Here is a 13971-nt window from a genome sequence, read left to right on the forward strand (position 1 = left end):
CGGGGGGGTCTCAGGGTGCCCTGGGTGGGGTCTCAGGGTGCCCCCACCCCGATTTTGGGTGCCCCCACCCCAATTTTGGGTGCCCCCCCAGGTGCTGCAGCTGCCCAGCGAGGAGGGGCTGGGTGCCCCATGGTGGGGTTTGGGTGCCCGTGGAAGGGTTTGGGTGCCCCGGGGGGGGTCTCAGGGTGCCCATGGGGGTCTCAGGGTGCCCGGGGGGGGTCTCAGGGTGCCCCCCAGCCCGATTTTGGGTGCCCAGGTGCTGCAGCTGCCCAGCGAGGCGGGCCAGGCGCTGCTGCTGCACCGGGCGCTGACGGAGCCGCTGCCCGTGGCCGAGGTCGGGGTGGTCGCGCTCTCCAGTCAGCCCGTGGAGCCCGAGGGCAAAGCCAAGGGGGCGGGTGGGCACCGGGGGCATGGGGGGCATGGGGGGCATCGGGGGGCATGGGGGGCACCGGAGGTTGGGGGGCACCGGGGGGCATGGGGGACATCGGGGGTTGGGGGGCACCGGGGGTACCAGAGGGCACGGGGGGCTGGGGGTGTTATGGGGCATGGGGGGCACCGGAGGGACACGGGGGGGTGGGGGTGTTTTGGGGCATGGGGGGCACCGGGGGGCACCGGGAGCTGGGAGGCACCTGGGGCACCGGGGGGCTGAGGGGGGCTGAGGGTGTTTTGGGGCATGGGGGGCACTGGAGGGCACTGGGGGCTGGGGGGCACCGGGGGCACTGGGGGCACCGGGGGCCTGGGGGGCACCGGGGGGCTGAGGGTGTTATGGGGCTGGGGGTGTTATGGGGCTGGGGGTGTTATGGGGCTGGGGGTGTTATGGGGCTGGGGGTGTTATGGGGCATGGGGGGCACTGGGGGACACCGGAGGTTGGGGGGCACCGGGGGGCATGGGGGGCTGGAGGGCACCGGAGGGACACGGGGGGCACCGGAGGTTGGGGGGCACCGGAGGACACCGGGGGGCTGAGGGTGTAATGGGGCACCGGGGGCATGGGGGACACCGGGGGGCTGGGGGTGTTTTGGGGCATGGGGGGCACAGGGGGGTTGGGGGGCACCGGGGGCTGGGGGGCACCGGGGGCTGGGGGGCATCGGGGGCTGGAGGGCACGGGGGGCATCGGGGGGCTGGGGGTGTTTTGGGGCATGGGGGGCACAGGGGGGTTGGGGGGCACCGGGGGCTGGGGGGCACCGGGGGCACCGGGGGCACCGGGGGGCACTGGGGGGCACGGGGGGTCTGGGGGTGTTATGGGGCACCGGGGGGCACGGGCTGCCCAGGGGGTGGGGGGACACCCAGGGTGGGTGGGGAGGGGTCCCCAGTGGGTGCTGGGGGGGCACGGGGTGTGCCCAAGGCGCTGGGGGGGGGCACTGGGAGTTCCTGGGTGCCCCCCGCCACCCATGGGTGCCCCCACCCCATTATTCCCACCCTCAAATTTTCCCTTTTCTTCCCCTTTTTTTCTGCTTCTTTCTGGCCCCTCCCGGTGTTTCTCCCCCCCCCCCACCTTTGGGTGCCCCCCCCACCTTTGGGTGCCTCCCCCCACCTTTGGGTGCCCCCCCCCCACCTTTGGGTGCCCCCCCCACCTTTGGGTGCCCCCCCCACCTTTGGGTGCCTCCCCCACCCTTGGGTGCCTCCCCCCACCTTTGGGTGCCCCCCCCACCTTTGGGTGCCTCCCCCAATTTTGGGTCCCCCCCCCACCTTTGGGTGCTCCCCCACCTTTGGGTGCCTCCCCCACCTTTGGGTCCCCCCCCCCACCTTTGGGTGCCTCCCCCACCTTCGGGTGCCTCCCCCCACCTTTGGGTGCCCCCCCCACCTTTGGGTGCCCCCCCACCTTTGGGTGCCTCCCCCCACCTTTGGGTGCCCCCCCCCACCTTTGGGTGCCCCCCCCACCTTTGGGTGCCGCCCCCCCCCCACCTTTGGGTGCCGCCCCCCCCCCACCTTTGGGTGCCGCCCCCCCCAACCTTTGGGTGCCGCCCCCCCCCACCTTTGGGTGCCTCCCCCCACCTTTGGGTGCTCCCCCCACCTTTGGGTGCCTCCCACACCTTTGGGTGCCTCCCCCACCTTTGGGTGCTCCCCCCACCTTTGGGTGCCCTCCCCACCTTTGGGTGCCTCCCCCCACCTTTGGGTGCCTCCCCCCACCTTTGGGTGCCCCCCCACCTTTGGGTGCCTCCCCCACCTTTGGGTCCCCCCCCCCACCTTTGGGTGCCCCCCCCCCCACCTTTGGGTGCCTCCCCCCACCTTTGGGTGCCTCCCTCCACCTTTGGGTGCCCCCCCACCTTTGGGTGCCTCCCTCCACCTTTGGGTGCCCCCCCACTTTTGGGTGCTCCCCCACCTTTGGGTGCCTCCCCCCACCTTTGGGTGCCTCCCCCACCTTTGGGTGCCTCCCCCCACCTTTGGGTGCCCACCCCACCTTTGTGTGCCTCCCCCCACCTTTGGGTGCCTCCCTCACCTTTGGGTGCCTCCCCCACCTTTGGGTGCCTCCCCCCACCTTTGGGTGCCCCCCCCACCTTTGGGTGCCTCCCCCACCTTTGGGTGCTCCCCCCACCTTTGGGTGCTCCCCCCCCACCTTTGGGTTCCCCCCCCCCTCCTTTCGGTGCCTCCCCCCACCTTTGGGTGCCCCCCCCCACCCTTGGGTGCCCCCCACCCTTGGGTGCCCCCAGACCGCTCCCCGGACTCGGAGGAGGATGAGGAGAGTTTCTCCTCGGAGCCCGAGGGCAGCGATGACGCTCTGCCGGGCCAAGTACGACCCCCCCTCAAATACCAAACCCCCCCCTCAGCACCCAAGGGTGCTCCCCACCCCCCCTGACCCCCCCCCGCCCCCCCAGGAGCTGTTCGAGGAGGAGGAGGAGCTGCCCAAGGGGAAGAAGGCGCGGAGGAAGGGCCCGGGGGGCGCCAGGGTGGGTGAGGGGGGGGCCTGGGGGGGCCTGGAGGGAATTTTGGGGGGTCCCGGTGAGGTCTGGGGGGTCCCCCGTGGGTGGGGGAGGGGATTCGGTTGGGGGGAGGGGTCCCATGGGTGGGGGAGGGGTCCCAGTGGATTTGGGGAATCCTGGGGGGGGGGATGGGGGAGGGGCTCCAGGGGGTGTTTGGGGGTCCCGGGGGGGGTTTGGGGAGTTTTGGGGGGGCTTGGAGGGTCACGGGTGGTTTTGGGTGGTTTTGGGGGGTTTTTAGGGGGGTCCCGGGGGGTTTTGGGGGTCCGGGGGGGATTTTGGGGAGTTTTGGGGGGGGTTTGGAGCGTCCCGAGGGATTTTTGGGGGGTCTTGGGGGGTTTTTAGGGGGGTCCCGGGGGATTTTTGGGGGGTCTTGGGTGGTTTTGGGGGGTCCTGGGGGGATGGGGGAGGGGCTCCAGGGGGTGTTTGGGGGTCCCGGGGGGATTTTGGGGGTCTTGGGGGTGTTTGGGGGGTTTGGGGGGGTTTGGGGGGTCCGGGGGGGGTTTTGGGGATTCTCGGGGGTTTTGGGTGGTCCTTGGGGATTTTGGGGGGGTCCCAAGAGAGTTTTGGGGGGTCCTGGGTGGTTTGGGGGGTCCTGGGTGGTTTTGGGGGTTTTGGGGGGTCCTGGGTGGTTTGGGGGGTCCTGGAGGGTTTTGGGGGGTCCTGGGTGGTTTTGGTGGTTTTAGGGGGGTCCCGGGTGGTTTTGGGGGGTTTGGGGGGCCCTGGAGGGTTTTGGGGGGGGGTTTGGGGGGTTTTGGGGGTTTTGGGGGGTCCTGGGTGGTTTGGGGGGGGTTTTGGGGGGTCCTGGAGGGTTTTGGGGGGTCCTGGACGGTTTTGGGGGGGGGGTTGGGGGGTCCTGGGTGGTTTTGGGGGTTTTGGGGGGTCCTGGAGGGTTTTGGGGGGGGTTTTGGGGGGTCCTGGGTGGTCTCGGGGGTTTTGGGGGGTCTTGGGGGGGTTTTAAGGGGGTCCCGGGTGGTTTTGGGGGGGGTTTTGGGGGGTCCTGGGTGGTCTCGTGGGTTTTGGGGGGTCCTGGGTGGTTTTGGGGGGTCCTGGGTGGTTTTGGGGGGTCCTGGAGGGTTTTGGGGGAGTTTTGGGGGGTCCTGGGTGGTCTCGGGGGTTTTGGGGGGTCCTGGAGGGTTTTGGGGGAGTTTTGGGGGGTCCTGAGTGGTCTCAGTGGTTTTGGGGGTCCTGGAGGGTTTTGGGGGGTCCTGGAGTGTTTTGGGGGAGTTTTGGGGGGTCCTGGGTGGCCTCGGGGGTTTTGGGGGGTCCTGGAGGGTTTTGGGGGGTCCCGGGGGATTTTGGGGGGTGTTGGGGGGTTTTTAGGGGGGTCCCGGGTGATTTTTGGGGGGTTTTTAGGGGGGTCCCGGGTGGTCTTGGGGGGTTTGGGGGGTCCCGGGTGGTTTTGGGGGGTTTTGGGGGGTCCTGGGGGGATGGGGGAGGGGATCCAGGTGGTTTTGGGGGTCCCGGGGGGGTTTTGGGGAGTCCAAGGGGGATCCCGGGAAATTTTGGGGATTCTCGGGGGAGTTTTGGGGGTCCCAGGGGGAGTTTTGGGGATTCTCGGGGGTTTTGGGGGGTCCCGGGTGGTTTTGGGGGGTCTTGGGGGGTTTTTAGGGGGGTCCCGGGTGGTTTTGGGGGTGTTGGGGGGTCTTGGGGGGATGGGGGAGGGGCTCCAGGGGGTGTTTGGGGGTCCCGGGGGGGGTTTGGGGAGTTTTGGGGGGGGTTTGGGGGGTCCCGGGGGATTTTTTGGGGTTCCAGGGGGTGTTTGGGGGTCCCGGGGGGGGTTTTGGGGGGTCACGGGTGGTTTTGGGGGGTTTTGGGGGGACCTGGGGGGATTTTGGGGAGTTTTGGGGGGGGTTTGGAGGGTCCTGAGGGATTTTTGGGGGGTCTTGGGGGGTTTTTAGGGGGGTCTTGGGGGGGTTTGGGGGGTCCTGGGGGGATGGGGGAGGGGCTCCAGGGGGTGTTTGGGGGTCCCGGGGGGGTTTTGGGGATTCTCGGGGGTTTTGGGGGGTCACGGGTGGTTTGGGGGGTCTTGGGGGATTTTTAGGGGGGTCCCAGGAGGTTTTGGGGGGTTTTGGGGGGTTTTGGGGGGATGGGGGAGGGGCTCCAGGGGGTGTTTGGGGGTCCCGGGGGGGCTTTGGGGGGTTTTGGGGGGGGTTTGGAGGGTCCCGGGGAATATTTGGGGGGTCTTGGGGGGTTTTGGGGGGGTCCTGGGTGGTTTTGGGGGGTCTTGGGGGGTTTTTAGGGGGGTCCCGGGTGGTTTTGGGGGGTTTTGGGGGGTCCTGGGGGGTGGGGGAGGGGCTCCAGGGGGTGTTTGGGGGTCCTGGGGGGGGATTTTGGGGATTCTCGGGGGTTTTGGGTGGTCCTTGAGGATTTTGGGGGGGGGTCTCAAGAGAGTTTTGGGGGGTCCTGGAGGGTCTCGGGGGTTTTGGGGGGTCCTGGGTGGTTTTGGGGGGTCCTGGAGGGTTTTGGGGAGGGTTTTGGGGGTCCCTGACCCCCCTGTGCCCCCCCAGCACCCCAACATCAAACAGAAATTTGTGGCGCTGCTGAAACGATTTCGGGTGTCCGAGGAGGTACCGGGACAGGGGGGGTGACACGGGTGACACGGGGGACACGGGGGACACGGGGGGGTGGCACCAGTGACACACAGGGGACATGGGGGGGGACACGGGGTGACAACTCTGGGGGTGCCACAGTGCTGGGGGGGCTGGCACCGGGACCCAGGGGTGACACAGGGGTGGCCCTGGGGGTGACAGGGGTGCGTCAGTGTCCCCAGGAGGGTGACAGGAGGTGACAGGGGTGTCCCTGAGGGGGGACAGTGACATTGAGGTGTCCCCAAGGGGGTGACAGTGCCACCAGGGGTGTCCCCAAGGAAGTGACAGGAGGTGACAGGGGTGTCCCAGTGACGTTGAGGTGTCCCCAGGGGGGTGACAGTGACACTGGGGTGTCCCCAAGGAGGTGACAGTGGCACCGGGTGTCCCCAGGGTGGCTTTGGCCTGGATCAGGTGTCCCCAGGAGGGTAATAATGTCACTAGGATGTCCCCAAGGAAGTGACAGGTGACACCAGAGTGTCCCCAAGGAGGTGACAGTGCCACCGAGATGTCCCCAGGGAGGTGACAGGAGTGTCCCAAGGAGATGACAGTGACACCGGGTGTGCCCAGGGTGGCTTTGGCCTGGATCACGTGTCCCCAGGGGGGGTGGCAGTGATGTTGGGGTGTCCCTGGGGGGGTGACAATGACACCGGGGTGTCCCTGGGGAGGTGACAGTGCCACTGGGGAGGTGACAATGACACTGAGGTGTCCCCAGGGTGGCTTTGGCCTGGAGCACGTGTCCCCGGGGAGGTGACAGTGTCCCTGGGGGGGTGACAATGCCACCGGGTGTCCTCAGGGGGGTTGGCAGTGACACCGGGGAGGTGACAGTGCCACCGGGCTGTCCCTGGGGAGGTGACAATGACACTGGGGTGTCTCTGGAGGGGTGGCAGTGCCACTGGGGGGGTGACAATGCCACCGCTGTCCCCAGGGTGGCTTTGGCCTGGATCACGTGTCCCCGGCGGGGGTGGCAGTGACATTGGGGAGGTGACAATGACACTGAGATGTCCCCAGGGTGGCTTTGGCCTCGATCACGTGTCCCCTGGGGGGGTGACAGTGACACTGGGCTGTCCCTGGGGAGGTGACAATGCCACTGGGGGGGTGACAATGCCACCCGCTGTCCCCAGGGTGGCTTTGGCCTGGATCACGTGTCCCTGGGGAGGTGACAATGACACTGAGATGTCCCCAGGGTGGCTTTGGCCTGGAGCACGTGTCCCCTGGGGGGGTGACAATGACACTGGGGAGGTGACAATGACACTGGGGAGGTGACAGTGCCACCGGGGTGTCCCCAGGGTGGCTTTGGCCTGGAGCACGTGTCCCTGGGGAGGTGACAATGCCACCCGCTGTCCCCAGGGTGGCTTCGGCCTGGATCACGTGTCCCCAGGGGGGGTGACAATGCCACCGGGGTGTCCCCAGGGGAGGTGACAGTGCCACTGGGGAGGTGACAGTGACACTGGGGAGGTGACAGTGCCACCGGGGTGTCCCCGGGGGGGTGACAGTGCCACTGGGGGGGTGACAGTGCCACCGCTGTCCCCAGGGTGGCTTTGGCCTGGAGCACGTGTCCCCTGGGGGGTGACAATGACACCGGGCTGTCCCTGGGGGGGTGGCAGTGCCACTGGGGAGGTGACAGTGCCACCGGGGTGTCCCTGGGGGGGTGACAATGCCACCGCTGTCCCCAGGGTGGCTTCGGCCTCGATCACGTGTCCCCGGCGAGGGTGACAGTGATGTTGGGGTGTCCCTGGGGGGGTGACAATGACACCGGGGAGGTGACAATGACACTGGGGTGTCCCCAGGGTGGCTTTGGCCTGGATCACGTGTCCCCGGCGCGCATCAGGGCCGTGGCCGAGGATCTGGACGATCTCTACGAGTCCCTGGAGATTTTCAACCCCAGCGACAGCGGCGCCGACATCGAGGACACCGACAGTGTCCGGAGCACCCCAAAACCGCGGCTGAGGTATGGGGGACCCCAAAACTGCCCTGAGCACCCCGAAACCGGCCTGGGGACCCCAAAACCGGCCTGGGGACCCCAAAACTGCCCTGGGGACCCCAAAAACGGCTGGGGGACCCCAAAAACCGGCCTGGGCACCCCAAAACCCACCTGGGGACCCCAAAACTGTCCTGAGCACCCCCAAACCGCGGCTGAGGTCAGGGGCACCCCAAAACCGGCATGGGGACCCCAAAACCGGCCTGGGGACCCCAAAAATCCCCCTGAGCACCCCAAAACCCCCCTGAGCACCCCAAAACCGCGGCTGAGGTCAGGGGCACCCCAAAAACGGCCTGGGGACCCCAAAACCGCCCTGGGGACCCCAAAACCCCCCTGGGGACCCCAAAACCGCCCTGAGCACCCCCAAACCGCGGCTGAGGTCAGGGGCACCCTAAAACCGGCCTGGGGACCCCCAAAAACCCCCTGAGTACCCCCAAACCGCGGCTGAGGTCAGGGGCACCCCGAAAACGGCCTGGGGACCCCAAAACCGGCCTGGGGACCCCAAAAACGGCCTGGGGACCCCAAAAATCCCCCTGAGCACCCCGAAACCGCGGCTCAGGTCAGGGGCACCCCAAAACTGTCCGGAGCACCCCCAAACCGCGCCTCAGGTATGGGGCACCCCAAAAACGGCCTGGGGACCCCAAAAACGGTTTGGGGACCCCAAAACCGGCCTGGGGACCCCAAAAATCCCCTGAGCACCCCCAAAAACCCCCCTGAGCACCCCAAAACCGCGGCTGAGGTCAGGGGCACCCCAAAACCCCCCTGGGGACCCCAAAAATCCCCCTGAGCACCCCAAAACCGCGGCTGAGGTCAGGGGCACCCCAAAAACGGCCTGGGGACCCCGAAACCGCGGCTCAGGTATGGGGCACCCCAAAAACGGCCTGGGGACCCCGAAAATCCCCCTGAGCACCCCCAAACCGCGGCTGAGGTCAGGGGCACCCCAAAACTGGCCTGGGGACCCCAAAACTGCCCTGGGGACCCCAAAAACCCCCTGAGCACCCCCAAAAACCCCCCTGAGCACCCCCAAACCGCGGCTGAGGTATGGGGCACCCCAAAACTGCCCTGGGGACCCCAAAACCGGCCTGGGGACCCCAAAAATCCCCCTGAGCACCCCCAAAAACCCCCCTGAGCACCCCCAAACCGCGGCTCAGGTATGGGGCACCCCAAAACTGTCCTGAGCACCCCCAAAACCGCGGCTGAGGTCAGGGGCACCCCAAAAACCCCCTGGGGACCCCAAAACCGGCCTGGGGACCCCAAAAATCCCCCTGAGCACCCCGAAACCGCGGCTGAGGTATGGGGCACCCCAAAAACCCCCTGAGCACCCCCGAAAATCCCCCTGAGCACCCCCAAACCGCGGCTGAGGTATGGGGCACCCCAAAACCGGCCTGGGGACCCCAAAACTGCCCTGGGGACCCCAAAACCCCCCCTGGGGACCCCAAAACTGCCCTGAGCACCCCCAAACCGCGGCTCAGGTATGGGGCACCCCAAAACCGGCCTGGGCACCCCAAAACCGCCCTGGGGACCCCAAAACCGGCCTGGGGACCCCAAAACTGCCCTGGGGACCCCAAAACCGGCCTGGGGACCCCCAAACCGCGGCTGAGGTATGGGGCACCCCAAAACTGCCCTGGGGACCCCAAAACCGGCCTGGGCACCCCGAAAACGGCCTGGGAACCCCAAAAATCCCCCTGAGCACCCCCAAACCGCGGCTCAGGTCAGGGGCACCCCAAAACTGCCCTGGGGACCCCAAAAACCGCCCTGGGGACCCCCGAAAACCCCACTGAGCACCCCCAAACCGCGGCTGAGGTATGGGGCACCCCAAAAACGGCCTGGGGACCCCAAAAAATCCCCCTGAGCACCCCCAAAAACCCCCCTGAGCACCCCCAAACCGCGGCTCAGGTATGGGGCACCCCAAAACCGCCCTGGGGACCCCAAAAACCGGCCTGGGGACCCCAAAACTGCCCTGGGGACCCCCAAAACCGGCCTGGGGACCCCAAAACCGGCCTGGGGACCCCAAAAACCCCCTGAGCACCCCAAAATCTCCCCCGTCCCCCCCAGGCCGTTCTTTGAGGGTCTCTCCCAGTCGAGCTCCCAGACCGAGATGGGCAGTGAGGGCCCCGCCCCGGTCAGTGCCAAACTGGGAGCACTGGGAGGGACTGGGAGGGACTGGGAGGGACTGGGGGGGACTGGGGAGGTCTGGGGGGGCACTGGGAGGGACTGGGGGGCACTGGGAGGGACTGGGGGGGACTGGGGGGGCACTGGGAGGGACTGGGGGGGACTGGGAGGGACTGGGAGGGACTGGGAGGGAACTGGGAGGGACTGGGAGCACTGGGGGGGGTCACTGGGAGCACTGGGAGGGACTGGGGGGGCACTGGGGGGGACTGGGAGGGATTGGGGGGGCACTGGGAGGGACTGGGAGGGACTGGGGGGGCACTGGGGGGATGTGGGGGGGCACTGGGGGGCACTGGGAGGGACTGGGAGGGACTGGGGGGCACTGGGAGGGACTGGGGGGGCACTGGGGGGGGCACTGGGAGGGACTGGGGGGGCACTGGGAGGGACTGGGAGGGAACTGGGAGGGTCTGGGGGGGAGCTGGGAGGGCACTGGGAGGGACTGGGTGGGACTGGGAGGGACTGGGAGGGACTGGGAGGGACTGGGGGGGAACTGGGAGGGACTGGGGGGGCACTGGGAGGGACTGGGGGGCACTGGGAGGGACTGGGAGGGACTGGGGGGCACTGGGGGGGAATTGGGGGGGCACTGGGGTGGACTGGGGTAAACTGGGAGGGACTGGGGAGGTCTGGGGGGGCACTGGGAGGGACTGGGAGGGACTGGGAGGGACTGGGGGGGACTGGGGGGCACTGGGAGGGACTGGGAGGGACTGGGGGGGCACTGGGGAGAACTGGGAGGGACTGGGAGGGACTGGGAGGGGCTGGGGGGGACTGGGAGGGACTGGGGGGGAACTGGGAGGGACTGGGAGGGACTGGGAGGGACTGGGGGGGAACTGGGAGGGGCTGGGGGGGACTGGGGGGACTGGGAGGGACTGGGAGGGACTGGGGGGGAACTGGGAGGGACTGGGGGGACTGGGAGGGAACTGGGAGGGACTGGGGGGGCACTGGGGGGGAACTGGGAGGGACTGGGAGGGAACTGGGAGGGACTGGGGGGCACTGGGGGGGCACTGGGGGGAACTGGGATGGACTGGGAGGGACTGGGAGGGACTGGGGGGGACTGGGAGGGATTGGGGGGGACTGGGGGGGAACTGGGAGGGACTGGGGGGCACTGGGAGGGACTGGGAGGGACTGGGAGGGACTGAGAGGGAACTGGGAGGGACTGGGGGGACTGGGGGGGACTGGGGGGCACTGGGAGGGACTGGGGGGCACTGGGAGGGACTGGGGGGACTGGGGGGGCACTGGGGGGGAACTGGGGGGGACTGGGGAGGAACTGGGGGGCACTGGGAGGGACTGGGAGGGACTGGGGGGCACTGGGAGCACTGGGAGGGACTGGGGGGCACTGGGAGGGCACTGGGGGGAACTGGGGGGGACTGGGAGGGACTGGGGGGGCACTGGGGGGAACTGGGAGGAACTGGGGGGGCACTGGGAGGTTACTGGGAGCACTGGGGGGGACTGGGAGGGACTGGGAGGGACTGGGAGGGACCCGGGGGGGGACTGGGAGGGACCCGGGGGGGGACTGGGAGGGACTGGGGGAGAACTGGGGGGAACTGGGAGGAACTGGGATGGACTGGGGGGGCACTGGGATGGACTGGGGGGGAACTGGGATGGACTGGGGGGTACTGGGAGGGACTGGGAGCACTGGGAGGGCACTGGGAGGGCACTGGGAGCACTGGGAGGGACTGGGGGGGCACTGGGAGGGACTGGGAGGTTACTGGGAGCACTGGGAGGTTACTGGGAGCACTGGGGGTGTCACTGGGAGCACTGGGGGGGGTCACTGATATTTTCAGGGGGTCTCAGACATTTTTGGGGTCTCCCCCCCCCCCCCCAGGCAGAGTCGGGGTCCCGCAGCGGCCGCAGAGCCCCCGAGGAGGGGCAGGACCCCGAGGGGCTGGTGAGACCCCCACCCCTCCCCCAAAACTGCCCCCAGACCCCCCAAAACCGACCCCCGAACCCCAAAAAAATCCCCCCAAAACCGACCCCCAAACCCCAAAAAAATCACCCAAAACCGACCCCGAAACCCCAAAATAATCCCCCCAAAATCCCCCAAAACCGACCCCCAAACCCCCAAAAAAATCCCCCCAAAACCGACCCCCAAACCCCCCAAAAAAAATCCCCCCAAAACCGACCCCCAAACCCCAAAATAATCCCCCAAAACTTCCCCCAAAATCCCCCCCTAAAATCTTCCAAAATCCCCCAAAACTGCCCCCAAAATCCCCCCTAAAATCCCCCAAAATCTTTCCAAAATCCCCAATACTGCCCCCAAAATCCCCCCTAAAATCTCCCCAAATCTTTCCAAAATCCCCAATACTGCCCCCAAAATCCCCCCTAAAATCTTCCAAAATCCCCAAAACTTCCCCCAAAATCCCCCCTAAAATCTCCCAAAAGTGCCCCCAAAATCCCCCCTAAAATCTCCCAAAATCCCCCAAAACTTCCCCCAAAATCCCCCCTAAAATCTCCCAAAATCCCCCAAAACTTCCCCCAAAATCCCCCCTAAAATCTCCCAAAATCATCCAAAATCCCCCAAAACTTCCCCCAAAATCCCCCCTAAAATCTTCCAAAATCCCCAAAACTGCCCCCAAAATCCCCCCTAAAATCTTCCAAAATCCCCCAAACTTCCCCCAAAATCCCCCCTAAAATTTTCCAAAATGCCCAAAACTGCCCCCAAAATCCCCCCTAAAATCTCCCAAAATCTTTCCAAAATCCCCAAAACTTCCCCCAAAATCCCCCCTAAAATCTTCCAAAATCCCCAAAAACTTCCCCCCAAATCCCGCCTAAAATCTCCCAAAATCTTTCCAAAACTGCCCCCAAAATCCCCCCTAAAATCTCCCAAAATCTTTCCAAAATCCCCAAAACTTCCCCCAAAATCCCCCCTAAAATCTTCCAAAATTCCCAGAACTGCCCCCAAAATCCCCCCTAAAATCTCCCAAAATCTTTCCAAAATCCCCAAAACTGCCCCCAAAATCCCCCCTAAAATCTTTCCAAAATCCCCAAAACTGCCCCCAAAATCCCCCCTAAAATCTTCCAAAATCTTTCCAAAATCCCCAAAACTGCCCCCAAAATCCCCCCTAAAATCTTCCAAAATCCCCAAAACTGCCCCCAAAATCCCCCCTAAAATCTCTCAAAATCTTTCCAAAATCCCCCAAAACTTCCCCCAAAATCCCCCCTAAAATCTCCCAAAATCTCCCAAAACTTCCCCCAAAATCCCCCCTAAAATCCCCCAAAACTTCCCCCAAAATCCCCCCTAAAATCTTCCAAAATCCCCAAAACTGCCCCCAAAAATCCCTGAAACTGCCCCTAAAATCTCCCAAACTCTTTCCAAAATCCCCCAAAACTGCCCCCAAAATCCCCCCTAAAATCTTCCAAAATCCTCCAAAACTTCCCCCAAAATCCCCCCTAAAATCTCCCAAAATCTTTCCAAAATCCCCCAAAATTTCCCCCAAAATCCCCCCTAAAATCTCCCAAAAGTGCCCCCAAAATCCCCCCTAAAATCTTTCCAAAATCTCCCCCAAAATCCCCCCTAAAATCTTCCAAAATCCCCCAAAACTTCCCCCAAAATCCCCCCTAAAATCCCCCAAAATCTTTCCAAAATCCCCCAAAACTTCCCCCAAAATCCCCCCTAAAATCTTCCAAAATCCCCCAAAACTGCCCCCAAAATCCCCCCTAAAATCTCCCAAAAGTGCCCCCAAAATCCCCCAAAACTGCCTCCAAAATCCCCCCTAAAATCTCCCAAAATCCCCCAAAACTTCCCCCAAAATCCCCCCTAAAATCTTTCCAAAATCCCCAAAACTGCCCCAAAAAATCCCTAAAACTGCCCCTAAAATCCCCCAAACTCTTTCCAAAAATCGCCCAAAACCACCCCAAAAACTGCTCCCAAAAATGACCCCAAAACCCCCCAAATTACCCCAAAATCCCCCCCAAAAATCCACCCCAAACCCCCCAAAATCTCCACCCCCCCCCAAAACCCCAAGACCCCTCACCCCAAAAAATGTCCCCAAAACTGCCCCACCCCCCCCAAAACCCCCAATTTTGGGGGTCCCCCATTTCCATTTTGGGGTTTTCCCCCTAAATAATCCCAAATATTTGTGGCCCTGCCCTGGTTTTTGGGGTTTCCCCCCAAATTTTGGGGTTTCCCCCCAGTTTTTGGGGTTTCCCCCCAATTTTGGGGTTTCCCCCCAAATTTTGGGGTTTCCCCCCAATTTTGGGGTTTCCCCCCAGTTTTTGGGGTTTCCCCCCAATTTTTGGGGTTTCCCCCCAGTTTTTGGGGTTTCCCCCCAATTTTGGGGTTTCGCCCCAGTTTTTGGGGTGCCCCCCGTTTTTGGGTTTC

General features: G+C 65.1%; 1 protein-coding gene across 3 annotated transcripts in view; it reads left to right on the forward strand.

The window, feature by feature from the left end:
* The window catches only part of PACS1 (phosphofurin acidic cluster sorting protein 1), a 45599-nt gene that overhangs the window by 11040 nt on the left and 20588 nt on the right, over positions 1 to 13971 (forward strand). For all 3 annotated transcript variants that reach the window (XM_072920144.1, XM_072920145.1, XM_072920143.1), the window contains exons 5-11: positions 257 to 395; positions 2649 to 2728; positions 2814 to 2885; positions 5426 to 5485; positions 7294 to 7454; positions 9540 to 9606; positions 11476 to 11538. In XM_072920144.1, coding sequence (XP_072776245.1) covers positions 257 to 395; positions 2649 to 2728; positions 2814 to 2885; positions 5426 to 5485; positions 7294 to 7454; positions 9540 to 9606; positions 11476 to 11538 — 642 coding nt within the window. The remainder of the gene's footprint in view (positions 1 to 256; positions 396 to 2648; positions 2729 to 2813; positions 2886 to 5425; positions 5486 to 7293; positions 7455 to 9539; positions 9607 to 11475; positions 11539 to 13971) is intronic.

This window comes from Taeniopygia guttata, chromosome 31, assembly GCF_048771995.1.
Source record: "Taeniopygia guttata chromosome 31, bTaeGut7.mat, whole genome shotgun sequence".
NCBI lineage: Eukaryota > Metazoa > Chordata > Aves > Passeriformes > Estrildidae > Taeniopygia > Taeniopygia guttata.